This window comes from Aquila chrysaetos, chromosome 10 (genome assembly GCF_900496995.4).
Source record: "Aquila chrysaetos chrysaetos chromosome 10, bAquChr1.4, whole genome shotgun sequence".
In the NCBI taxonomy this organism is placed as follows: Eukaryota; Metazoa; Chordata; class Aves; order Accipitriformes; family Accipitridae; genus Aquila; species Aquila chrysaetos.
In genome coordinates this window covers 9,521,671-9,548,479 of record NC_044013.1, presented here as the reverse complement: position 1 = coordinate 9,548,479, position 26,809 = coordinate 9,521,671, and the positions used below count along the sequence as shown (strand labels likewise).

The 26,809-nt window shown below is 37.8% G+C and overlaps 1 protein-coding gene across 4 annotated transcripts; it reads left to right on the top strand.

Annotated features, from left to right (window-relative positions):
• Positions 1-2,312: 2,312 nt before the first annotated feature.
• Positions 2,313-26,677, top strand: CCDC39 (coiled-coil domain containing 39). 4 transcript variants are annotated; one of them, XM_030027321.2, is made up of 20 exons: positions 2,313-2,390; positions 3,225-3,344; positions 4,496-4,642; positions 5,702-5,860; positions 6,772-6,864; positions 6,950-7,078; positions 8,788-8,979; positions 10,664-10,767; positions 11,106-11,238; positions 14,522-14,716; positions 15,431-15,595; positions 17,493-17,630; positions 18,689-18,897; positions 20,160-20,283; positions 21,572-21,731; positions 22,894-23,000; positions 24,304-24,444; positions 24,583-24,762; positions 25,001-25,089; positions 25,742-26,677. In XM_030027321.2, the coding sequence occupies exons 2-20, from the start codon at positions 3,234-3,236 to the stop codon at positions 25,902-25,904; spliced, it is 2,739 nt and encodes a 912-aa protein (XP_029883181.1). In that variant the 5' UTR covers positions 2,313-2,390; positions 3,225-3,233; the 3' UTR covers positions 25,905-26,677. The 4 variants fall into 4 exon arrangements, 3 of the variants coding, with proteins under 3 accessions (XP_029883181.1, XP_029883182.1, XP_029883180.1); XR_003925273.2 differs by lacking the exon at positions 2,313-2,390 and adding an exon at positions 2,500-2,726 and having other exon boundaries at positions 24,583-24,845; positions 24,876-25,089; positions 25,742-25,777; XM_030027320.2 differs by lacking the exon at positions 2,313-2,390 and adding an exon at positions 2,502-2,726.
• Positions 26,678-26,809: the final 132 nt, after the last annotated feature.

Below are 26,809 nucleotides of genomic sequence, written 5' to 3'. Positions count from 1 at the left end.
GATTATAAATTACCATTTTTTCACAGGATGCCTGTCTTGCATAGGATTGAACGGGACTGACTGTTCATCTAATAACAAACACCTATCCAATAATTTGCTTTCTCCTTCTTGGGCACTATGTGGTCTCATGCGTTATTTAACACACAAGCTCTGCTTGCATAACACAAGATAATCAGGTGCTCATCACTGCAATGCCACATTGCATTACAGATGTTAATTTAAAATCCCTGCAAAGTGAGTTGCATGTATTTTTCACATACAGCGAGTAAAAGGAGGTTCTCATTTTGGGTAGGAAAGGAAGGGGCCCCTAATATGTACACAGTCACGTGCCATTGTAGTCTCTGCTGTCTTTCTAGTAGTTTGTAGTGTCCTTGGAATTCAACCTTTCCATTCAGTCAGGTCACCTAACTGCACTCTGCAATACCTAGCTCTTGGCACGCTACCCTCCAGTGGGTCAAAAAGCACAGTACTTAGCAGGCAGCCCTTTCACCTGACACCTTCCAAACAGCTGGAGCTTCCACCTTGTTATCACACCATTGCATCACCTCTGCACTGTTCCCTTTTGTGCTTACCCCCATTTCTGATACATTTCTGAGAGCTGTTGGTCCTAAGAATTCATTTTGAAAAGACAGCTGTCTATATATGTCAATCTTCCAGAAGTCTCCTCCACATATACTAGAATCAAGAATACATAAGTCTTAAGCAGCCTGATTTTTCTGCCTATAGGAATTTCCCATCTTCTTAATGGCCATACATATCAGCTATCTTTTATCCTCCTGCAGATGACCATCTTTGTCTTGTCCACACTAGTAATGTAGGTCAAATCATTCCACATTCCTCTGGAAGACACTAACTGTACTCTGCACACCATTCTCAGCATCAGACAGACATCATTACTGAGCTGCACACTGTAACAGCGTACGGCAAGGAGGTCAAAAGAGAAGAATTCGGCCATCACAACTTCATACACCCCAGAGGGCAAACAGGAAGGTGACAGGAGACTGCTTGCTGCCAATTACTGTCTCGAGCTACTACATTTTCCTGCTGTTTACCAGGACTGCCAAGGTTGCTTCTTCAAAAATATTACTCAGCATATCTTAGAACCATCCATAGCCCACCGTGCCTTGTAAGACAACAGAGGCAAAAAAGATCCTCATGACCTCTCTGTTTCACAAGTAGCTTGAGGCACTGAATCCTGCACCATTCCTCTATTTTTAAAAAGCTAGGTTGCCTCCTCACATTGTTCTTCTTTTATCTTTCAATACTCTTAAGAATAACTGGAGGCTTTTCTCAGGGGGATAATCAGTGAAGTGACCAACAACTGAAGACTAGCAATATCTGCACAATACTGCAGGTTGCCACTTTGGTGCAACCTCATCAGGCCTGACTTTCAGCTCCTCACCAATCTTTTCTTATCTGAAAATATGATTCCATGACATACGCAGATATCTAGCAAAATCAATGTCTCCTGCTATGGTCAGTGTTGCTACTATGCCATCGGCCCATGTTTTATAATAAAACTCACTGCAAACTCAGCGCTTCTCCAAATCACCTCCCAACCTTTTGTCAGTGCTCCTTGCTGTTTTGCTCAGGCACTTTTAAATCATGCTTTGATTAATTCCTTTTATGTCTTTTCACCTGTCAACCCTTTGAAGGCTATATTCGTCCAACCTTTTTAGGATGCTTTTTCCTGAGAGCGTGAAGCTATGTCCTTCTCCATGCTGGAGCCTTAGCAGACACTTCTTTCTTACCTCCTCCTTTCTCCTTTTTGAGCGTAGACTTCGTGCTGATGCAGAAGCTTGGCCGCTCAGACATTTCAGCCAGACAACACGGCAAATAGTCACTAACAGAGACTTTCTGCAGCAAGACTATGCTTCCTGCTAGGACTGGCATGCCTTTTTCCATCTATGAATGATAGAACTCAATAACACAGGATGATTTGCAACCCAGAAGTACAGATGGGTTCAAAAAGGTAACGGCCAAGTTTATGAAGGATATGGCATTACTGTTTGTGGTCACCTGAATGCAATCTCTGGCTCAGGAAGCCCACCTGTCAGTCGTCGGGAGGTAACACCAGAGGCCTCTTCAGAAACACCACACGTACCATGCACCCTCCTAGAAATCTGCCGTTAGGTGTTATCAGCAACAGGTGAGCTACCCTGCCTGGTCTCACCCCAGACTGGGCACAGCTGTGGCACAGGCCGGGGCTCTGTCAGGGAGGCCGTTGAGCGTGAGGGGGGGGGGGGACCCTCTGAGGTGATGCCAGCGGCGCGTCACCCGAAGGCACCGGGCCTTCTGCTTCGGTGCGGTTACAAGCGACTGCAGGCAAGCTCGTGGTCTCCAGGCAGCTCCGGTAACCCCGCTGACAACCGCCCTACCTGCGCGCTGAGGTAGGCACTCAGGGCACAAACGTCCCGATCCGGTCCACCCCCCCCCCCCCCCCCGCGGTGCGAGCCCGCCAACGGCCGGCGCGAGGCGGGGCGGGAGGCGGCTCCCGCCTCCGCGGCTTCCCCTTCGCTCGGTCGCCGGGGGTTCGCCGTTGCTACGGGGCCCGGCAACGCCAGGCCCGGCCCGGCCCTGCCGCGGTTCCCCTTTGCCTGCCGCCGCCAGCGGCCATGGACAGCGTCGGCAGCCGCTCCACCGCCTCGGTGCTGGCCGAGCTCCGCTGGGACGATGGCTACGCCGTCCCCGTGGCCAACGCGGAGAACAAGGCGCTGGAGGACGAAGTGAGCGCGGGGCTGCGGCCGGGGAGGGAGAGGAATCCGGCTCCCGCCAGCGGCCCCGGAGGGCTCCGCCGCAGGGCTGCCCGGGGCGCGGAGCCGTGGGGCCGGCCCCTCGGCTCCGAGGGGGCCGCCGGCGCCCTGCCCCTCGCCGGCCGCCTCAGGGCGGCACGGAGCCTCCCCCGCCGCGGCCGGGCTGCCGTGCCCGCCGGGGCCCGGGCAGAGAGGGAGGAAAAACCGGCGAGTTCCGCGGGGAGCGAGGCCCTCGCCGTGAAGCGTGGGCTGGGCGTACCGGCGGGCTGTGCGCCGCGGGGCTCCGTCCCGCCCCGCCCGCGGCCGGGTGCGAAGCTCGGGATTTTCTCCCGAAATGTCTCGTTTCAGGACTTTGGAGGAACGTAGCGCATGCTTCTTAACGTTTTTCCGTTAGTAATGGCGGCGACTATGGTTGCAGGTAATAAGCACTCGACTCAAAATAGTTACTTGACAATTCTAACTCTTAAATAGCTGCAGAAGATGCAAAACGAAAAAGTAAAGCTGCAGAATGAGTTGGCCGACTTTGAAGAGCGTACAGAAGCAATGACGTCTCACTTGAAAAACGTAAGACAAGAGTTCAGCTTCACTCAGGTAAGTCGCTACCTCTAGCAGGTCCATTTTATCAGGCAGGCCTGTAACCCGAGTATCTTTCTGCGGCTAGTGTCTCTCTATATTTTGCCAGCTTTGTTAGAGATTTGTCAGGACTTTATTCCAGGACTTCCACAGGAAACAAAAGTTAAACTATAGATCTCAGTGATACTATTTGATAGTCGTTAAAAAGACCATCCAAGGTCAAATGACCGAACCTAGAAGAAACCCGAGAACGATGCATTTTAGAATTCTTTATGAATGGGGACTTTTGTAAATGATAAGAAAAAATTGGTCAAGGAAAATAAAACATCAGTGTAAGGGAAAAACAAATTTATAATCTTTATTATGGTCAAGAGTTAATTGTGAAAAGCTAGTGAAGAGCTAATTCATGGACTTGAAAAATGAAGTGAGGTGGTCCAGGTGTAAGTCTTCGCTTACACTCCGAGTTAATTGGCCAAAATGGGTGGTTTAGATTTCTAAAGAGTCCTGAGTCAAAGCTGTACGCCTTCCAGGTGAAATACACTAGGTGAAAAAGTCTTAAGAAACTTCCCTGCAGCTGAACAACTTTTTAATTTTTTTGTGTGCTAGATTCAACCTTTAATCTGCACATAAATAGACAGCACATACTATTTAAGAGAAGCTTCTAGGAAGTAATAGATTTCTTATTATGCAAGGGAAGGAAGAAAACCCAACCCTGTTAAATAACTTTTGTCACAAAGATCAGACAATATAGAGATACTGCTATAGGCCAGCCTCGTGGTGTTCTGTCTCAGCACAAAACAATAAAATTATTTCTTTGGCTGTGCCTCTTGAACCTGACATAAAGCCACTGGTGACCAAGAGGCTAAGATTTTGATGCTGAAGGATTAAGATTCTGAATCTTGGGGGAAAAATCTTTGAATTGAGTTCTTAGGTTATAAATGGTTGATCTGCGGATATCTGATACAACACAATGAGGGTGTGTATATGTATTAGAATACATATATTTGAGATACTAAAATTCAAACAATAAAGCTGCTCTGAAAATTCCTATATTTACATGACAACATCATACCATCTCTGACTTGGGATTTGGTTGTATGTAAAAAAAGGGGGTTTTGTTGATATATGCCTTTTGTTTATTGTAAATGCTAAACTGTGTTATTCCCTAGTCTCTTTACAAAGCTAGAGAGAATGAAATTGAAACTGAACAACACTTTAAAGCCCTTGCGGAGAGAGAACGTGGACGTCTCAAAAGTGAGATTAAACGACTGGAAGATGAGATAGTTTCCTTAAGAGAAAAGAAAAACAGTCAAGAAGTAAGGCTTAAAATTTTTGTACGAGAACACCTGTATTGCAATTAAATTTTATGACTTGTCCTCACTTGCGCTTACAGAAAAAATACTATAAGTCAAGAATAGTTAATTATAGTTAAAACTTATAAACTACAATAGATGATGTGGATGTGCTTTTTCCTGTGTAGGCAAGTAAAGTGACACTGAGGATCTCCTTGCATAGACTGGTCAAGACTTAGCAAACATTAAGTAGATATTGAAAGACCTCTGTTCTTAATGTTCTTAATGCCAGATACACAGCCACACATCCTTATCACCATCTTGTTAATTCTTGCAGGTATTTTCTTTATGGTTAAAAATCAAATTGTTAGTGGCAAATCTTCTTCTCTACATGAAATAAACTTGGGGCATGATTTCAAGCTCAAAAATTTTCTTTATGTTTAAAAAAAAAAAGTAACCTAATGCTATCTAATTACAGGTGTTTTTCTGTTTAATGGAACTGTCTCTTCTTTCTATGAATAATTTAAATTATGTTTGTTTATTATTTTTTTTATTTGCTCTCTTCTCATTAAGTCTGTTTGTAATCTCCAGTCTCTTAGAATGGGTAGCAGGATGAATATATCCTTGCTATTCAGCTGGATCCAGATTCTCTCATATTTGTGTCAGGAAGACTCTTTACAGTCACATGGGGCCATTTGTAAATTCATATACAGGATAAGGATCGAAGAACTGGGCCTTAGTGTGTGAGGGAGAAACTTTACCCTATGATGGCTCAGATCAGTTTATTATGTGGAATAAATATCCCGCATACAGGTATATCTTGCCGGAGTTTGAGTTTTCTGTTTAAAATTATTTGCATTTTAAGTTTGTGGTAACTTACTGTCTTGTTTCTTTTTTAAGACCAGGACTTCTATTAGCATTCGTCAAGTATAATACACAACTAACAAAAAACCCCTAGCAATTCTGTTGACAACAAGATGTGTGTAAGCTTGTTACAGTAGCTTGAACTGGCTGTTTCAATTCCTGTTCCAAGAATATTAGACATTTAATATTAACCCTTTATTTTATCTCAAATTTTATTAGAATACTATAAATAAAACCACTATGAAGTTGGAAAACTTAAAACAGCAGATGAACTGTGATGAGGAAGTTCTGGAGAGCTGGATAAAGGAATCAAATTGTAAAGATAATGATGCTATCGCAATCCAGAAGTATGCACAACAAGATGAAGGGAAACTAGGAGTAAGTAAATGACAGCAATTTTCAGAAACAAAACGGAGAACCATTTAGCATTTGAAGATCTTGTTATGTTATCAAGTCAGGCAAGACTGAGACAAGATTTTGTACAACAGCGCTGTTAAACTTGTTTTGACTTAGCACAGCAGTGCAATTCTATATGGTGTTCATTTTAAAGGTCAGAAAGAACAGGTTTTACCAAAGGTGAAAGGCATAATTCAAGGCATTAATTTGTTCCTCTGGATAATATTTAAGTTTTAATTTTTCTGAGGAAATGCACAAACAGATAATAAAGTCGAGAAAACAGTGCCACTGAAGAGGAGTATGATCAAAAATGCATCCCAAGTAACAGACAAATAGTGTAGATTTTCCCATTAGAACTGACTTTGTCTTAGAACAAACTACAGCTACTTCAGTAAAGCTGCCTGGAATGATGAAAGATGGTATAAACAGACACTCCAGTTACAAGTTCAGACTTTATAAGGGTTAGTTCTCAAGAACATTACTAATTTAGAGATAAGTAGGGAGGAGAAATTTGATTTTTACTCATTAAATGCTTAACCCAAAAACTTTAGCTTACATAGTCTTACTGATATCATTGACATTAGCAAGTCACACAGCATAGTAGGAAGAGTAAAGTGAAATAACTGATGATGAGGATACCACGTACACATTTATACACAGTGGAGGGTTGCTTTGGCCTTGCTGCAGTCTGGTCCCAAGGGCCGACAAGAGATTATGGCCTCTTGTATGACCAAAAATGTGGGAGGCTAATTTCTCAGTTTTTTGTTCTATAAAACACAATAAAACTGATGCCTCAAGAATTCCACCCCTAATTGTAGCAGAGCTTTAAGAATTTATAAGATGTTATGTATTTGTTTTCAAATACATTACGTTTTCATATCCTTTCATTTTAGGCATTAACCCTTCAAGTAGAAAAGTTGACCATGCAAGCGAATCAGAAGCGCAGAGCTCTTGATAATGAGCTTACAGAAACGTTAACAGCTCAGGTTCGTACTTAAGCTTCTTGAAGATATCTTGTTATATGTGAAATTTTTAACATCAGAAATCATGGGGGTGCTTTCTTTTAAACAGATAGAGCTTGACAAGACAGCTGAAGATTTTCGCAGAGTTCATCAGGAAAGGCAAGAAGTCATCAGGCAGTGGGAGAATGCAATACAACAGATGCAAAAAAGAGATCAACAGATTGATCATTGTGCCTTGGTAAAAGTGCTGTAACTGATCCATATCAGTATATCAGCCTACTTTTGTGTCTGATATTGATAAGAATTTTACCACTCACACATAGAATGGTTGGGTCTTTTAGATGTTCAGTGTTCTCTTTGTGTTTACCTCTATTTTGTTAAGGTGTTTCAAAGTTCAGATATTGCTAAAAAGTATTCAGAATTTATTTTGAAAGCTGTATCTCTCAGTGTAAGTAACGGTGCTCTGCTTGATACTATGCAAGGTTTAATTTTCAATCTCAAGGTTGTTGGAAAATGCAAAGCATGCCGGTTTCAGTATTTTCTTTGATCTAAGAAGCAACAAGATGGAATGTTGTTGCTTAGAGAGTAAGGACTGTCAACTGCATTGAGGGGATTCTGTGTCTGGGCTGCAATATAAAAAAGAAAATAGAATGTTTAGAATTGAAGGAATTAGCATTTCTACCTCTGTGAACAAATGCATGACTAACATTTATGTCAGAACTATGATAAATGATCCCATTAAGGTTAAAAACTGGTCCATAAGTACATTCTGCAAACGGGGAGAAGCAACAGTACTCTTCTAATCCAAAAAAGAACCTGTTGGGCATTATGAGTTAATATTAATTTCTAAAATATATAGTCTTCATTGGTTTTGTCAGTGTCTTACGCATAGATGGTACAATGGGAAGAGGTACAAATAAAGTATATTTTATCCTGGCTTTGTCAGGAGAAGTGTGAACTCCTTAGAAAGTTCTGTAGGGCAATAGAACAGAGGTACCAGAAAAAGCTTGAAGGATCAGTGTAGAGAAAAAAAAATCTTATAAATGTGGATTCCAAAGTAACAATGACTTTTTTGAATGCGGGAAAAGCATAATTGCATGTACAAGAAGGCTCTACCTAAATCCGTAGCTCTGCTTATGATTTTCCTGCTGAAAGAATATCAGCTTTAAGTTGCCCATATGGATATTACATATACCCTGAGCAGAAACATGGTTTAGACAGGCTTAAGATATAACACTAAAAAAAGTGATAATAGGAAATGACAAGCCAGAAGAAATACTACCAAACAGAAAATATAATGGTCTAATTTAGCTGAAATATTTTGGATTTCATAGTATATCAGGTCAGAGGATTCCTGCAAAGAACAAACAACAAACAGATATAAAAAAACAACAACAACAACAAAAGAGCTCTGGCCAACCTTCCATATATTAGTAGTCCATAGAACAGTTCTAATGATGCTTTTGTAAACAGATTTTTTTTTTTTTACATTAGAACTACAGTATAATTTTCCCAGTAGCTAATCTTTTACTTAACCTTTCAAAATACACAATTTTCACTGAATAGCTATAAATCTGTCAGCTAAAGTAAGCATCACTACTGTTAGTAATTCTCCTCTTGCACTTCCTTTGTTTCAAGTCTATTTGAAGTTTCGTTCACGTAGCTTGGTTTTTTTTTCTCCAATCAATCAAAAATTATTTCATACAAGTTTATAGTGTAATGGGTTTTTTTGAAATTATTGGAATATTTTGAAAGTTTCCAATCCAAAACAATTGTAGTTCTTGGTGTTGTGATGTATTGGTGGAATAAAGTACTTTAAGAATGATGTGATAACTGGGCTGTCTCATGCAGAGTAGCGTTAATAGTCTATCTTCTGGTCATACCCTTTATTAATCTAACAGCGTCTTAACTAATGCAAGCAAATCTGCAATGTTTTTATCCTGATAGCTAATAGCAGAGATAAAACAGGAGATCAGAAAGAAAGAAATTGTGCTGAAAGAGAAGACTTCCTTTTTGGTAAATGAAACTCTTAATAATATGGAATATGAAAAGAAAATTTCTTCTGCTGAGCGGGAAGCTACCAGCCTCCGAAATGAGTATCAAACTCAGGATAGTTATAGCGTTCAGCTGCAGGATGAGGTAAGGATGACCAAACAGTTCAGAAAAACAGACTGAAACTATAAATTTTGACTAGATGGAGGAAATACCGGAATAGAATTTGCTTTTCTCTGGTTTTAGACTAGCCTCTTAATAATTCAACAAAATGTCTGCTCTTCTCAGTCTACTCATGATTATTGGGGTCTGAACCCTCAACTTAATCCTTTCATTGACAGTGGTGAAGAGATTAGCTTGTATTCTCTGTTGTGTTGGTATAAAATGGATGAATTTTCTCTTAAATGGTGTAACACTATTAGATGCTTCAGAAGGAAGTGTGTCTTGCCTTCAGCATACGTAGACTGCAGTATTGTATAAAGATGAGAGAAATCTCTTCCAGATTCCAAACAATTCCTATCCTGTGCTCTCAGAAGTGAGTGTTGATGGCTCTTGTAGTCAGGTTAAAATTCCTGAAAAAAAAAAAAAAACCAAACACTTTCACATGGCTTTCTAATCAAGATGTAGTAGGATAGGGCTGCCCTGTGAACAAGCTGTGCTTGATGCTGTCCATACTTACTCTGTTACTTGTATTTAATCTGCACTTAAAGCTAGGAATGAGCTGCACTGCTTAATTACTTAAATGCCTGTAGAGGTATTTCTAAGAGTTAATTCAAGTCTCATGGCTCTGTTGAATGGATATATTTGTATTACCTGAGTAAGTTTTTTCTTAACAAGAAAATGGTAACACTGGGCTACTCACCAAGCTTAGCAATTTTTTAAAAAACACCTGCATCTGCTGTTGCCTTAACTTTGGATAGCTTTTCTGTAGCAGGTGGTTCATAAACTGATATCCTAATTAAACTGTAGGTAGCTCAAACAAAATGTAGGCTATTTGATTACCCTATAATTCATGCAAACTTGAGGGCTCACAGAATTGGTAGGTTTTCATCTCTAAGCTCTGAGATTCTTACTTGAAGTGTTTCATAAGTAATACTACATAATGTGATGAGAACAGTCTGCCATTATTAGATGTTAGAACATCTGTGGCATCCAAGTGAGAAACAAGGAAAGAAACAGACTTAGAGTTCAACTGACAGCTTGTGACCTCCCAGTTTCTCATTCTGGTACAGAAAGAGAGACCTGCTATGTATACCCTTGATCAGGTTTCTGTATCTCTGAAAGTGAAGACAATTACACTTACACTGTTAAGTGATACTGTGAAGACTAATGAGCTACTGATTGTAAATTATTCCTATCCTGTTTAATGAGTGTATGCTATCATGTATTTTTTACCAAATTAAATGTCTGTGTGTTTTGACATAGTGCTCCTTTATTTTAACCAAAATAATTGTATGTACCCAACAAAGTCTGAATTAAATTTATTAGATATATAAGGGCATCCATGCTCATCAGTCAGCTGTGCTCTATAAAACCATGGTTCCACTTACACAAATGCTGTTGGACAAGAATTGCAGCCCACAGCACCTTCATAATTCATTCTGTATTCTTAAGTATTTTGTCCCAGTATTCAGATTATGTAAATTAGTCTACTGAGTTTACTAGCTGTGCTGATTTACAGCACCTCAGAATTTGTAGCACTGCTCGTTTGGAAGACACTGTTAAAAAGAAACGGAATACTTTCCAATAAGTAGGTCCCTTACCATTTTAAATATCCTAACATGTACCAAAGTAACCAAGAGCATTATTGCTCCATTTTGTAATTTATTAGCTGGACACTTTGAAATCCACTGTGGACAGAACTGCTTCTGATCTGGAGTCTTTGAGAACACAAGTAACCAATCTGAAGAAAGAAATTCAGAAAAAACAAGCCAGGTAAGAAACAAACCTTTAAAAACATCATTTGTAAGGATTAGTAATATAATCAAATCCTTGAGGTAGCAAAGAACCTTAAATAATGTTGATGATTAAAGCCTCCAACTTTCTGGTTACTTCATGTCCTGCATAGGTTCTGGCACTGGGCAATTTAGGAAATACTCCTGGTAATCCTTGTTTTTAAAGGGTGTGAAAAAATCAGTTAGGGCCTTGGTTATCATATGTTCAAGTTTAGCCTGCTTTATTAGTCAACTGCTCAGTAAGGAATGCTGCTTGGTTTTGGCAGTGTTGTATATGCAACATATATTTAACTTGTTAAATTATGTAATTTTGTTTAGATTAAGCTTTCTTAAAGAAAAAAATGCAAGTCTTTCCAATAAGCTGAAGCTTGTGACTGAGGAGACACTCAGTTCAGAAGACAAAGCTTTGAGGATGGAAGAAATACTAAAGGAAGAAGAAAAAAATGTCAAGGTAAAATGTTTTTCATGGTTTCTGCAAATGAGGATTCATTTGAATTTGCAAGCTGTATCTAGAACAAACATTTATGGATTAAAAAGGAATGTAAGTATTAATATGACATGTAGCTATTTCATCAAATGATGAAGTAACATGCATGTAGATACCTCAGTATCTGTGTTGGGAAAACTGGAGGAAAACAAGTGGTCCTAGTAATTCAGAAGATGGTGTCCCCGTATATTAACATAGGATACTGGAACTCCCATTGTACAGATGAGATACAAAACCAGTATTCTGACTGCATCAGTGTACTGAACAGGGCTTTTACCTCTGACAGCAGCTAAAAGCTACTTAGAACTTCTTGGCTAAATTGAAATAAAAGTTATTTACTGGAATGTGGCAAATTTTGTTACAAAGATATAGTAATGTTTTGCTTCTGCTTTGTAACAATACTGAAAAAATTCAAAATCTTGTATTTTGCTTAGCTCTTCTGGAAGTTCATGTCTCCAAACATTATGGTTTATGGGCAGCTGAGGAGCAAGGATACTTGAACTTCTATCAGTTTCCCATCACTAAGGTTGTTAAGCAGCCAGTCTTGTCAGGATGACTTTTCAGTAACATTACCACTGAAAACTTCTTGGCTTTTGTAAAACACCACCATAATTTACAAACCTGCAAAGAGCAATGATTTTGGCAAACTGGGATTAAAAAAGATTTTGAAATCTTTTAATCAGATTTGGCTGGCCTAGTCTCCTGTTCATTATTTTAATTCTACTACATGATACTCTGATACATCTAACTTGTGGACTGTTAAGTAATTACCGGCTCACTTTAGATTTCATTTTCATGATGAATAAAGATTTTGATCTGGGAAGCTGTAACATAGCGACTATTTTTGTAACATGTCTGAAAATACTTTTTTTTTTTAATTCAAAACCCACTTTTTATGTTGCAAATAAAGTATAGGAATAAAAATATCCTAATTCATTATCATCTGATGAACTGCAGAAGGATTTTGAATAAATGCAATGTTGTAATGCAATCATCTGAACTTTCCTGCATTTCAGAAAATGTTTTCTACTGTTTTGTCACTTTGATACTAATTCTCTTACAGTATTTTACTACGTAGCTTCTGACTGAACTTGATACAAATATTTTTTTACATTTTGCTGGACAATTGAGTACTGGATATGCTGAAGCTTTCTTTACTGTAAGATGATCAAGTTAAATTAACGTGACAGCAGGTGTTCCCACACAAAGTGACAACAAAGCTGTATCTGTGCATACCACTGTATAGTCTTTTTTCTTTTTCCCCTATTTTGTGTTTCCTGTAGCATGTATGTGAAATAATCCCTTGCCATAGACTGAGTGTTATTTTTCAAACTTTTTACCTCTACAAGCATTAACTATACATTTTAAATATACATACAGAAACTAGAGAGGGGATGTCTTTCCTTTATAGAGAGTTTCTTAAATTACAGGCCTTGCTTACCATTTTGGTTTTTCAGATAATTTGAAAACAAGTTGGAATGATACAACATTTCATTAAAATTAAAACCTTATTTGCTTCCCCTTAAGACTGTTACCAGGGTGGCTAAACCATTAGCAGGGTTTCTCTACTTGCATCTGTGGCGGATAACCTAAGATGACATTGAGCTTGGCAGCTCCACAGCTTCAGGGTAATATTTTAACTAGGATGAACTGTTCTTCAACAATGTCTGTAATGTATTAGTCAGAAGCATGCTTTCCATCGCCATTAGACACACATGGCTATTTGCTGCATCTATTAATTTACTGTGAAGAGATATTTACAGGAACAATGTGGATGAAATGTCACCGTTTTGCGCCCTAGTTTTGTGATACTTCTCCCTCTTCAATCTGTGGCAAAACACTGTTGCATGGTGAAGCTTATTGAATATCTTATTAACAACCTCACTTAAAGGGAGAGAAATAATTTCTATTAAATAAATGAATTTAGATATGCACGAAAGACTAGAAAATGAAGGTCAAATTGTGATCCAGTTTTAGCAGATGAATTAATCATTGTCATTAGCTTCAGAAATACAGCTCAGAATTGGGCACATGCATAAAACCAGTTTACTTCTGCAATTAAATTCCTTTGTTCAGGCATGATCCAAAGCCCAGTGACATTGGTGTAAAATGCTACAGGCTGTAACAATTCCATATTAAACTTATACCTGCTTTTTACTTCCTGAGTTTTGGATTTGGAATTGCTCTTACAGCAAGTTCAACTACAAAAAAAATTCTGTTTGGTTGAATGTGATAATGAACTCTTGGAGAAGGAGTTAAGTTATCTTTCACCATTAGTAAAGCCAGCAAGTTGGTTCACAAGCAAATTTCACAATGTATATGTATAAAAATCAAGAATAACTACATTTTTAATCAATGTAGAAAAGTGAATTCTAAGGTGTTTTGCTATATTAATTTAAATATGCATCTTCAAACTCTGTACCAGACTTGTGCTAAATGTAATGAGTCTTTTGGAACAGGATTGTCAAAGGCAGCAGAATGTGATGCCACATCACTCGTTTTAGGGATGTATCTTACAGGAAACGAGCATGCTGAATGGCCTGAGCTTTAGAAGGTCTCTGGGTTTTGGGGCAGGGAAAGGCGGGGGGTAGGACGGAGGGGAAGAATAAAGTTGTCTGTCTTGTTAGGCTTATAAAAAGAAAATAACCTGATTTTTCTTTTTCAGTGCATTTCAGGTTACCTGAAATGTTCAGCATTGTCTTATTATAACAGACCCTACTAAAACCTCATTTACTGCACTGATGTAGGTGTTAATGGCAACTTACCTCCAAGAACAAGGAAGTGATTTTAAAATGTGTAATTAATTTTTCAAACAAAATTATTCCAACTTATATAAGCACACATATGTACATACATGTGCACACACAGAGTTACAAGTTTTAATAAACCATTGAAAAGCTTTGTATTATATTTCTTCAAATACTCACATATACTAGAAGCAATAAGGGAGGGGTTTTTTGAAAGGATGACAGGAATTTTAGTAGCATTCCCATAATGGGGAAAAAAAAAAAGGTCATGTAATAGTAGGGTAGGATCCAAGTTAAAAAAAAAAAACCAACTTACTTTAAGTCAAAGACTTTTCTTGCCAACCATTCTGAAGACCTATGAAAGTCTGTGTTCATATTAATGGATATAGTATTGAAATTTTTTAATCTTCCTATATATGATTAATAAAGGCAAATAATTCTTCAGAAATTACTTATGGGATTAATTACTACTTACTACTTAATGATTACTTTGCCACCAGGAAAAAGAAACAGAAATGAACCAGTTAAAAGAACTATTTTTCAAGAAGACTCAAGAGTTAAAGGTGCAGAAGGATAAGGAGAAGTGTGTTCTAGCAGAAATTGAGGGAAGTCGAACATCACTTAAAAATCTTCAGAGTCGACTGCACAGACTTGATGCAGATGCATTAAAACAACAAGAATTAATATATAACCAGGTAAAACATTAATGTACTTTCATACTATGATTGTTTCTTTGGTCTAATGAGAGTAAATTGCTTGAGTTCTATAATCTTTGCCAACATCTTACCATTTTGGAAATGCCATGCAGTTTAATTTGAAGTCATCATTTATTTCTGTCTCAAGATGTACGGGTAAAATTGAAATAACTGAAACTTGCTGTAGTATCACCTACATTATGTACTTGGCAAAAGCAGCAGACCCAGGGTCTGCTGCTTTTCCCACTAATTTCTCAAATTAGCTCTTTTCTTTGATCCCTCTGAACCACAGACACCTCAGGGTAAATTTTTAAAGCAATACAAGAGGTACATGCCAAAATCCTGTTATTTACTAATTGGATTTTGTGCATATTTCCTATGCACCGCTTTGAAAATTTGCTCTTTTATATCAGCATCCACTGGTAACAGCAAGATGGCAACTCCGCTGTAAGCCTCCCTACAGCAGACTCTGCTGAGTATGCTTTGTTACTCTTCTAGAAGATTACTCCTGAACCATCATTGCACATCAGTCATCTAAGAATATTTTGCTAATGAGGTCTATAAGCCATAAATTATTATAAAACAATAGCTTAATTGGGTGACTGTCCTAAAGCCAACATTTAGATCCAAGTTTATATCCAGTGTTTTAGCTTTATAGGAAGGCTATAATTGCTTATCTCAGACTATTAATTCTCTTAAAAATTATTTTAACAGGATTTTTATATTCAGCAAGTACAGAGACGTCTGTCACGGTTAGAAGGAGAGGTTAATGCAGATGAAAAACAAGTTTTGGAAGCAAAAGTTGCTGAACTTAAGAAAACCTTAGAAGAAAAGAAAAATGCATATGATGTTTTACATGCGCAGCACAAGAAACTTGAGGTAACTTCCTCAGAACATCAGGTTAACCATGTAACATCTAGAAATGTCCGTGATTTAATTAGATACGGTCCTATTAATTAATAACTTGATATTAGATTAAAAGATACCTGAACTTTGTGTAACGTCTGTGGAAAACCTCATACGTTCCTTATACCTTCCAGAAAAATAGGTCATTGTTGCACACCTGAGGCACTTTAGCAGGAAGACAAGCATTGAAATGTTGGTCAGGCGAGCTTAGCTTTCATTTCAAGATGTGACAGACTGCTTGCAAGTGTCTGAATTTATTGTTAGGACCACATAGAAAAAGGAGAATGTTATTCTGTGATGCTACTACTTGCCTTTATATTTTTCATAAAATTATAGTTGCATTTAAAACTGTACAAAGTAACATTACTGAATTGAAGGGACCGTATTTGAGTTAGTTGACCACATCCTGATATGTAATTCAGAAATACTGTTTTTCTGTCTTTATTCCCATGTGAGATTTTTGCATATACATGCTTGTTCTCTGGTTTTCCACTATCCAGTGACCATCATTAATTCTCTAAAAAATGCACTTGCCTTTCTTGTAGAAATGAACCAGTTATTCTATAGCCAATTTATAATTTCTTTTTATAAGAAATGTATTTTTTTATTAATCAGCTACATTTTAGCACGTTTTGAAACCTCCTTTCGAAGAGAAACCATACAAGGCTAAAGTCAGGTTTATAATAAAACAGCACAACTGGTTTCTCAAAGTGATAGTTAAGAAAAAAATTGATCAATTTAGAGAGGGGAAGAAGCTGGTTATAAGAGAACCCTTTAACTGGAGACCCATGCAATAACAAGGTTTAATGTTGGGCAACTGGTGCCCACACTTCAGTTTTGAGGCAATGCAAAATTTGACTAGCGAGTATAATCAAACATTGAAACGCATCTCCAGGAATTTATTCGTACTCTGGAGTATTATCAATGACAGATGGTTTTACGAAGATGAACTATGAACATCAAAGTCATGGTCAGACATGCCAGGAGATTTTTTTTTTTTTTTTACCTAGACAAAAATACATGATTGTATTAGAACTGCCTTATTGACTGAAAGAGCTATATTGTATAATAACAATTACTACACTCCAAATGAAACAATGACATTAATATTGCAACAGCACTCTGCATGAGGACTGCAGTGCTCTAGGCACTGTTTGCAGATATGGACAAAAGATGATCATGGTTGCTGGTTCCAGGACTTCAAAATACCTCATTTAAAATTAACTGGTAGCTTTTGGTGCAAACTACATTCACTGAATGTCCTGATTTCAGCTGGGATAGAGTTAACTGACTTCCTAGTAGCTGGTATGGTGCTATGTTTTGAGTTCAGTATGAGAAGAATGTTGGTAACACTGATGTTTTCAGTTGCTGCTAAGTAGTGTTTAGACTAAAGTCAAGGATTTTTCAGCTCATGCCCACCCAGTAAGAAAGCTGGAGGGGCACAAGACGTTGGGAGGGGACACAGCCAGGGCAGCTGACCCAGACTGGCCACCAGGGTATTCCATACCATGTGAAGTCACGTCTAGTATAGGAACTGGGGGAGGGAGGGGCATGGGAGGATCGCTGCTCGGGGACTAACTAGGTGTTGATTGGTGGGTGGTGAGCAATTGCATTGTGCATCCTTTGTATATTCCAATCCTTTTATCGTTACTGCTGTCATTTTATTAGTGTTATCATTATTAGTTTATTCTTTTCTGTTCTATTAAACCGTTCTTATCTCAACCCATGAGTTTTACTACTTTTCCCGATTTTTCTCCCCCATTCCACTGGGTGGGGGGAGAATTGAGTGAGTGGCTGCGTGGTGCTTAGTTGCTGGCTGGGGTTAAACCATGACACTGAAATAAATTAAACATAACTTATTTGGAAACAGAATGATGTCCATTTCATCAGGAGAGCAATGGATAAGACAGGAGAAGAAACAAATGGTATGATGATCAAGATAAATGAACTAAATCTTTTCAATGAGAGATCAGATCAGGAGTTAAAAAAAGCTAAAGCCATTAAGCAGGTACAGTATTATTTTGCAACTTTACTAATACAGGACATGTTTGTTTGTTTGTTTGTTTTTTAAAACACATAAATTCATGACTTGATCTGAAGGCTGTTGTCTGCTTCCCACAGTGCTACATCATTACATCCATAAGAACCCCCTTTGTAGTTTCTTGACTTACACCTTCCTTCCCAAACTTTGAAGTCACTTTCAGTACTATTATCTTACTAGGCAAAGTGTTGCTTCTCCTGTGTATGTAGCATAAAGTTTATCTGGGTTATCAATTTAATCACACACTACTTATATCACAATATCTACCTGGTCAGTGTTTTTGTTTGGTTTTGTTTTTTTTCTGAGAAATGATTGCCTTTAAAATAGAAGGTGTATTTACTAGTCAAGGACATCTTTACCTAGCACTGAATTTTTCTTCTCCATCTGCAGTGCCAACTAATGAGTTTGGCACAGTTTTGTTATTAAAGCACAGGGCTTTTTCCAGCAGATGGTTTGGATCTATCTACATTCCAATTTCAGATATTAGAAATCAAATGGAAGTCTTTCTTCCCATATTTTGATAAACAGAAAAAAACAGTTCCCAGTCCTCTAATTACTGCACATTTTTTCCTCTAGCTCTAGAATAAGCTCTATCCTTCCTAAAAGAAGCACTAAGGTAGTAAAACAATATAGTGTCTAAGTAGCAGGGGAACATTTTGCTATCAACTTAACTGGTGCACTTGCTCCTCAATGAACACTCTCCCTAACCTGGAACTTTTCTTTGGGGATGAAATTCAGGGGAACAAAAGAAAGAAGCTGATGGCATAAAAGAACTCAGAGAAATGGTACACAGTTTGGGGTCCATAAGAGAGGGCTTTTTTTTTTTTTTTTTTTTTAAACGATTTGAAGGGTTTGCCTGCTAATGAGAGATGGAGAACACTTTTAAATGCAGAGCAGAGTAAGTCTTATGGTTGTATATATAAAAGATAAAATAATGAATGCTTTATAAAGAATTATTAACTGTTACAAATGTCTTAATTAAAAATGATGCTTTCTTATTTTGAGACCTTTCTGGCATTTATTAGGAGATGATGGTCGAAGATAATCTCTTAAAACTAGAATTGAACCGTCTTAGAGATACTCTGTGTAATAAGACAGAGAAAGTTCTAACACTGGAAAAACAAAAATTGGAGTTAAAGAAAGCTATAGCAGAAAGAACTGAGGAAATTAAGATTCATAAGGCAATGCTAGATTCCCAGATAAGACTTGTGGATCAGGAACGGCAACGCGTAAGGTAACTATTCTTATATAAATTAAACTTGTAACTTTTATTGAGTATATTTTACATGGGGATTTACTGAAGAAGATAAGTATTTATTTTCTGCAATTTCACCAACTGCAGACATTGAGGATGAAATAAATCTTGCTCAAAGTTACATACTGAGACAGTTGAGGCTAGCAAGAGATCCCTTCTCTGAAATCCAGCCTACAGCTTTAACAACTCAGTGAACAAGAGATTACTGTTTATTCTGTTAGTGGTGATCCTCTACAGTACTGAGATGAAACCTCAGTTGCAGACATCTTTTTGAAGTGAATGTCATATGCATTTTTCAAAGTAACCAGGAAATGTGAAATCAGTGTGTCTGGAGGTACGACAAAATATTTAAAACAGAAAAGTTGCTTTTAAAGAGGGTTTACTCCAAACTGCTTGATAAAATTGTGATTTCTTGACTGATACATTAAGTCGGTTTGATTTGGGTTTTTTTGCCTTTTTAACAAATGAATTCTCCATTATGTGTCCTATATATAACAAAATTAAATCTTCTGAATTATGTATGTACCCTCCTATAAAGCAAGCACGTATGAAATAACTTTCCCCTTCTGTAATAATCAGTGCAAAGTATCTGGGACAGTTTTAGCTCTGAAATCCCAGTATCTATATCTAGCCAAAAATCAACGCTTCAGCAGCTGAACTGCTGAAATCCGGCAGGCTTTTTATTCACTCCTCTGCTAACCACACCCCGCACAATAGGAAATTAGAGTGATTTGGTGTGACCAAAGCTTAACTGCTCACCGACTGTGTGGCTTTTTTCCTTTGATAATTACACAGCTAATTGATACTTCCATGTAATTTGATTTGGGGTTGTTGCCTACTGTTGCTTATGCTCATCTAGTAGTAGCAATATTAAGATAATATCAGCAGGGGGCAGCTTGTGCAGCTGTAGGATTTAAATACCAAACGTTTAAAAATTTTGGGGGAGGACTGTGGCACATCCTCCCAGGATGCAGTGATCTGGAATATGAAAATAAATTTCACTCAGTTTAGAACTGCAAGAGAAGTGCAGGTAATCAAAAAAACAGACGACTGTGGCTGGGAGAATACAGAAAGCAACAAAAACCAGTAGCAGCACAACTGCTGCCCTGCCTGCCTCCTGGTACGTGGGCAGACTGCTGGAATAACACCAGTAATTTAAACTGCTGTAGCAAGAACTACCCACAAAATGCTACCACATGCACACTTTCTCAACCCATTTATTTTTTCCCAAAATAAATCAGTGCTGAATTTCAAGATCGCCTAAATAAAATTGATAAACTGAGATGCAGATATGAAATTCTTACTGTTGTCATGATGCCACCTGAAGGAGAAGAGGAGAAAACTCATACCTACTATGTAATTAAGGTATTTTATTAACATAATTCAAGTATTTAAGCTATGGGTTTCCCTGGGCTCTATTCAAGTAACTAAGACAACCTCCTTGCCTGCTGCTTACTTTCGGTCCAATTGTATTACATTATCTGACACTGGTTATTTAAATGATACTGCAATTTCACATGAATCTCTGTGGTCAGTCCTAATGTCAGTGGAGCCTTAGTTTTGAGCAGTTTGAAGATTTTCACTTCAGTGCCCGTTAATTTACAAAGAGCCAAGAAGTAGTGGTCATGTGGTAATCTACTATAAACTGAAAACAAGTTTATCACAGTCTTACACGATCTTAAATTCTTCTACCCTTCAGAGTTATTTTTAGGTATTTATTTCACCATATGGCATTTATACCTTGAAGAATGTCAACTTTCCCCTTTTACTTATCAATCACTTATGCATTTTATTATTATTCAGCTTTTCCTTGGGGTGGGGGGCGGGGGAATGGGCAGCATCAGGAATCAGTCTTTACCCATAATGCAATACCCTGCGTCTAGAACAAGAATCTGTTATTTTTGACCTACACAAATTCTCTGATTTCCTCTTAAAGCGAAATGCTTCTAGCTGTGATCTTGGCTCTGAAGGCCATCTTTTTCTGATTTCTTAAGTGTTAAATTTCTTAGTGACGGTATTTGTGCCACTGTGAGATCCAGCACAGCAGAAGACCCTCAGTAAAAGCTTTGTGGTCACTGTGGGTGTATACCCTCTATAATTATAGAGGTTTTTTTCACCATATCAGCTTTTCTTAGGGGCTATAGAAAATAATTCACCAGCTTGCTGTGTTTCTTCAATCTCACTGATCAGATAAATGAACACTTTCAAGTGAGTAATTCCTAGACAAACTCGTATGATTTTTAACACTCTTGTTATGGTTTTATATAATGTACAATCTCAACTCTTACTTGGGTTTTGTGGGTAAAGGAAACAAATGTGAAGCATGTGCTGCAGTTCCTGTGAGCAGAGCAAAGCGTGGAAACTGCTTTGTACACAGGGTGGCTATTGCTAATTGGGACTTTGTGAGCTTAGATGGAAAGGCAGATACCTACAGTTAAATGCATGTGGATGAAGTACCTCAAAGAACATCCAATACTGTAAATAACTACTCCTTCTAATTATCTGGTAACTCAAATCTCAGTTCAAGCCTGACAACACAGATAAGCCCCATAAATATTAACCCCCTAAATATTTCAGGTTTTATTTTCCTGTGTAATTGTTCTAGTATTTTCAGTATGCATGCAGTCACCTAAAATATCAGTTTTATTTTCAGGCTGCACAGGAAAAGGAAGCACTTCAACGTGAAGGTGATGATTTAGATGCAAAGATCTGCAAAGCTGAAAAAGAAATTGTAGCTCTGGAAAACACTTTGTGCGTACTTAATAACTGCAACACCAATTACCGAAACTCTTTCAAGGAAGTCACTGAGACAAGTATGTAAAATAGAAATTATTATTTGCTGTGTGTTACAGATGATGCTATAACTCAGGTATATAGTGGGGAAATTCCATGGCACAAAAGAATGAATCACGGAGGGAGATTAAACTGGTAGTAGCAAAAGGGAGTGTAATTCACATGCTACTGTGAATAGTTCCACAGAATAAGCACAGAAGAAAGTGCAGCAAGGCGTAATTAACTAATATTTATGTTCTTCTATCCAATTTATGTGAAAATCTCTAAACCTATATAAATTTTGTAAATAGTCATAAGTAGGAGCAGTCAGAAGAGGCAAAGCATAAAGATGATTACTGGGGAGAAAAAAGTCATTACTAGGAGTGCCCACTGAAATATATAAGTCTGTCTAGTGCATAAAACTTTGCACAGTGCTTTTTGTACTACTTGCTTTGTAGTGCTGCACCACACACAGCTACCAATTCAAATTACAGAAGCAGGACAAGCTGTGCCACTGCTGGCTGCCTCGTGGTAGACTGAGCCAGCTTGGGCATAAAACTGTACCCAGAGCAACTACACAGGCAGCTTTGGTACAGGTGCTCTAGTGATGAAGACCAATCCCTTAGCTTACACCGTCATTATCTCTGATTTTTGGTCGAGGGGGGAATTGGTAACCTGTCATCTGGGAAGATAAGGAACAATAAAACTTAAGCTGCACTATTTTAGTGTAGCATCAGCAGATTTTAAAATATGGACTACCTAACTACAAGTCTGGATACTGGAAATTCCTCAGAATTCTGGAAAGTGTCTTCATTTGTTCTTTCTGTTGCCATGTAGACTTCATAAGCTTGTTCTCCTTCAGTGGAACTTTCTTTATAAGCTAAACAAAAAGCATCACCATGAGAAATTACATAAACTCAATTCTAGAAAATATTTGATTAAACTTTTATGCCCTCTGCTGGTGCTGGAAACAGTAGCTCTTAAATAATTCTCTCTCATCAAGCCAGTTACTTTTTCATAGCGATTTGGAATTAGGAGTATTTAAAAAAACAACTTACAACCTTGAGGTATCTGTAATACTCCCAACACTAACATATTAATACTCTGTGATGCAGTTACTTTGAAGTGCAACTTAAAAGTGAAAATTGAGTTGTATATACTGCTTGTCCAGCATTAATGCTACCTCATTGTTTGGGATCACAGGTGAAGAATATGAGGAAAAATTGAAACTAGAGGAGGAGAAGAGGGCTGCTGATGAAAAATACAGATACAAACGAAGACAGATCAAAGAACTTCAGGAAAATCTCCAGGTATAATACAAGCAAAAGTTCTGGTCAAACAGACAAGGCTGCAGTATGTAGCTAAATCCATGCAAACCATCCTATTGAAAGAACAGGAAATTCTGGGACAAGTTTTTGCCCATTTGCTTTTTTATCCTATGCTTTGTACGAATGGATACGATTTTTTAGAATGCTCCATTCAAAAATGGAGTGCTTATTTGGACTATCTTGAATCACAGTGAAACCAGGCTTTTCAGTCACATAGAGCTAGAAGTTTTAAAATCCCAGATGCATGTTGACAGATGCTGTGTTCTGGCATCCAAGACAGCAGTTGTGTTTTTGTGTAGCATACACCACTATATTGCATCATCCTGCCATACTGCAGAGATTAAAATCCACACATCTTGTGTCCCCTGGCATCTAGGTCCCAGGATTTTTCTAGGATAGCATATTCTGTTTTATTAGCATTAAGGGTGCTTCAGTTTAAACAGTATTAATTTAGCTAAAGAAAGCTAGCTCACTCGTAACTTAGCAGGCTGAGCACTAACTGCAGGTAAAGGATACCTTGTGTTCAGGCTCCACATTAAGGACTTACTTACTCTTGGTTCCCCTTATTATCAAAAAGCCTACTTGGCCCTTAAGAACAACACTTAACTCTGATGTGTGAGATTTTAGTTAAATTTTTTTTAGGCAGAGGAAATCAGAGGCACCCTGTTATATCCCCCATGATTAGATTATTCTGAGTCTTGAGTCACTGGCTACAGGTCAACAAACATTCTTATTGCTTATCCTACCCCCACAGGACATATACCTTACCTTGTGTCTCTGAAATTGAAGAAGAGGGACACACATCTTCATCAGGGAGTAAGTCGTGGGATATAATGAGGTGTTAAAAAGGCAGGAAAGGGTATGCCTTATTTATTTAAAACAGAGCCGATTTTATTCATTCCAGTCAAAGGTATCCATCACTTCCCATGGGAAACAATGTTATTTTTCTTAGGATAGCTTGCACTTGTAAGTTTGTACTGTGTGAAGTAAATTGTTTGTAGACGCTGCTCCAAGGCATATGTGAAAATACATACTTTAACTTCATTAATAAAACTTTTAATTTTTTTAAGATATGTAAATTACCTAGTGGTCTTTTTATCCAGGTGTTTATCCACTAAACAGTCTGATGGGCAGAAAGTTTTGGATTATCATTAGGACTAATTGCTTGAGCTACATTTAGAAACAAGTAGTACCAATAACAGACCGTTCCACAAAGTGACACAAAAAGTGAAAGGTTATCAGAACTGCTTTATAAACTAAAACTACTGTTCAAATGAATTTGCAGAGCATGGAGAAAAAGTTTGATGGAGTACTGAAGCAGGAGGCCCTTTTCCAAGAGCAAAAGAAGGAAAAACAAGCTCTTATTTTGCAGCTGAACAAAGACATAGAAGAACAGAAGCCCAAACTAGAAAGGGTTACAAAACAGGTTTGTATATTTATTAATGACAACTTCTAACTTTAAAGTGATAGAGTAGTATGGTTAAAACCACAGAATTTAAACTGAGCAGGTTTCTGAAAAAGAGTGTTGCATTTCCATAATAGCAATACTTTAAAAATATTTAAGTGTTCCAGGCTATCCAGAGAAATTCAGTCTCTGAAGAAAACTAAAACAGAAACACAGGAAGAAAGAGACATTGGTCTTCGTGAACTGAAAAGCTTCAACAAAACCATCGACAAATTGTTAGCTGATGTTCTAGAAGCAAATCCTGATTTAACTACACCCTTTCAAATGTACTTTCACCAGGTGAGCTTTCCAGTTAACTGCCACCAAAATCCTGACTAATAGCTCTAGTCTACTGCTGAGTGCCTTTCAAGGGCAACTCCTAAATTCAACAATGAACTATGCTTATGGTAAAACAGGAAGAAGTGTTCATCTGCTTTCAACATCTGTTCAAATACAAAGGTTTATAAACCCTCCTGATATAATAGGACTGGGCATACAACCTTTAGGTTAACTTTTTTTTCCTTTCCAAATTTTCTAGTCCAATTTAGACCTTCCTGCAATTGCGTCTGCTGCTGGTAGTCAAAGTTCTCGATCACCATCCACACAAAACTCACTAGCTTCTACCAGGTAAGGGCTAGCAATGTTGTGTGTGTTTTGGTTTTTTTAAAGTTGAAGTTTAAACCAGCAAAATTAGTCCCTAAATGACAGAATTCCTTGCTCCTGAAGGTCTTCCCAATCTTGTCTCTACTTCCTGAACACTATAAAAACTTTCTCCTTACACAGTCCCACCTTTAAGTATACTAGATTTTTCTAGCACACAATTAAGTTTACTTCAGCATCTGTCAGCATAATTTATTTTCAAATAAAGCAGTAATTGCAGAACAATTACATTTACTTTTGCTAACTATGCTCTAATTAAAAAGTGGTTTCACATTATCAAAGCACAGGTTTCAGCTCCAGCCACACTTTGCACTCATTAGTGTGAGCTCCCTTCCCTAATTAAACAGGGCAGACATATGTACACTTCTTTTACTGATACCTTTTTCCCCTTTTCAACATACATTCAACTAATAGTGCATGCAATGTGCTCAATCAGTTACAATCTAACAATCCTAGAGGTAGGTTAAGTGATTAGTGGTAATATCTACGAAGATTGTTGTAGGGGATCTTACCTAGAATAAACACTGCTGCTGGGTGGCTTTATTTTAAGCCACCATTAGAAGCTCTATTTTAGATATAGGGATTGCTGTATATTCATGAGTAAATTTTTGTCTTTCAGATCCTCCAGAAGCACAAGTTCAGGCTCTAGTCAAACTTCATCACTCAAAGTCATAGATCTGAGCCTGCCTATCAACACTCCTGCAGAAGCAGCTGCTGTTGGTTCACAGCTATCCAGCAGAGCTAGCACCTCTGATATTTGTAAATACAAAAAAAAGTCTTGAGTAATCTTTTTGAGGCCATAGTAAAGGCTTCATACCAGTTAAGGCTTCTTAATTGATTCATCGGTAAGAACTTATTTATCAAGATATATTAGCAATCTTAGAAATTAATTTCTATCAAAAATGTATGTTTTAACTTTCTTCTACAGTATGCTATAAGTTATCTAGGAGAAATGTTAAGCATATGTTTTATACAATAAAATAAATTAACCTTTATATTACTTTCTCATTTTGCTGTTGGAGAACTAAAGATCTGCAAAACCCTTCAGAAACCATTAATTCACTTTTCTTATAATGAAAAGGAGAGTTATGTTAAAGCCATTAATATTTGTAAACTAGTATCTTCGCTACTGTCAAATTACACAGCAAGAACCGAGGAAAGAAAATGTATGCTTCATTTCAAGATCAACCTTGACTATTAATCAATTAGTCATCTCAGATCATACCTTAATTGAAAGATGACAGTATATGATTAAAACTACTTTTTCTATTCAAAATTACACAGTACCTTTTTTGCAACTGACCTGTATCTATGGAATTACTTGGAAAACTTGCAGCTGAAGTACAATTGGTATTGTGTGGTCTGGCACATGTTAGCTCCTTAGCACGTTCTGCCAACTGTCTTTGGAGATCTCATTGTAAATAGAGCAAAACTTTTTCCACAGCAGTGCAACCACTGCCTTCAAGCTACTCGTAAAGCAAATACCTAACACCACCACAAAAAACAAATGCCCACACTTAAACTTACCTTGACAATAAACACCATTTCAAAACTCTCTCTTCTTTGACTTCTGTTTTTTGGTTTTTTTTTTTTACATTACTACTTAGACAATGTGTTTGATGCATTTAACCAATGTAATACACTTGCCTTCACAGACACTGACTGGAGGGTTCCATTCACTTAAGCA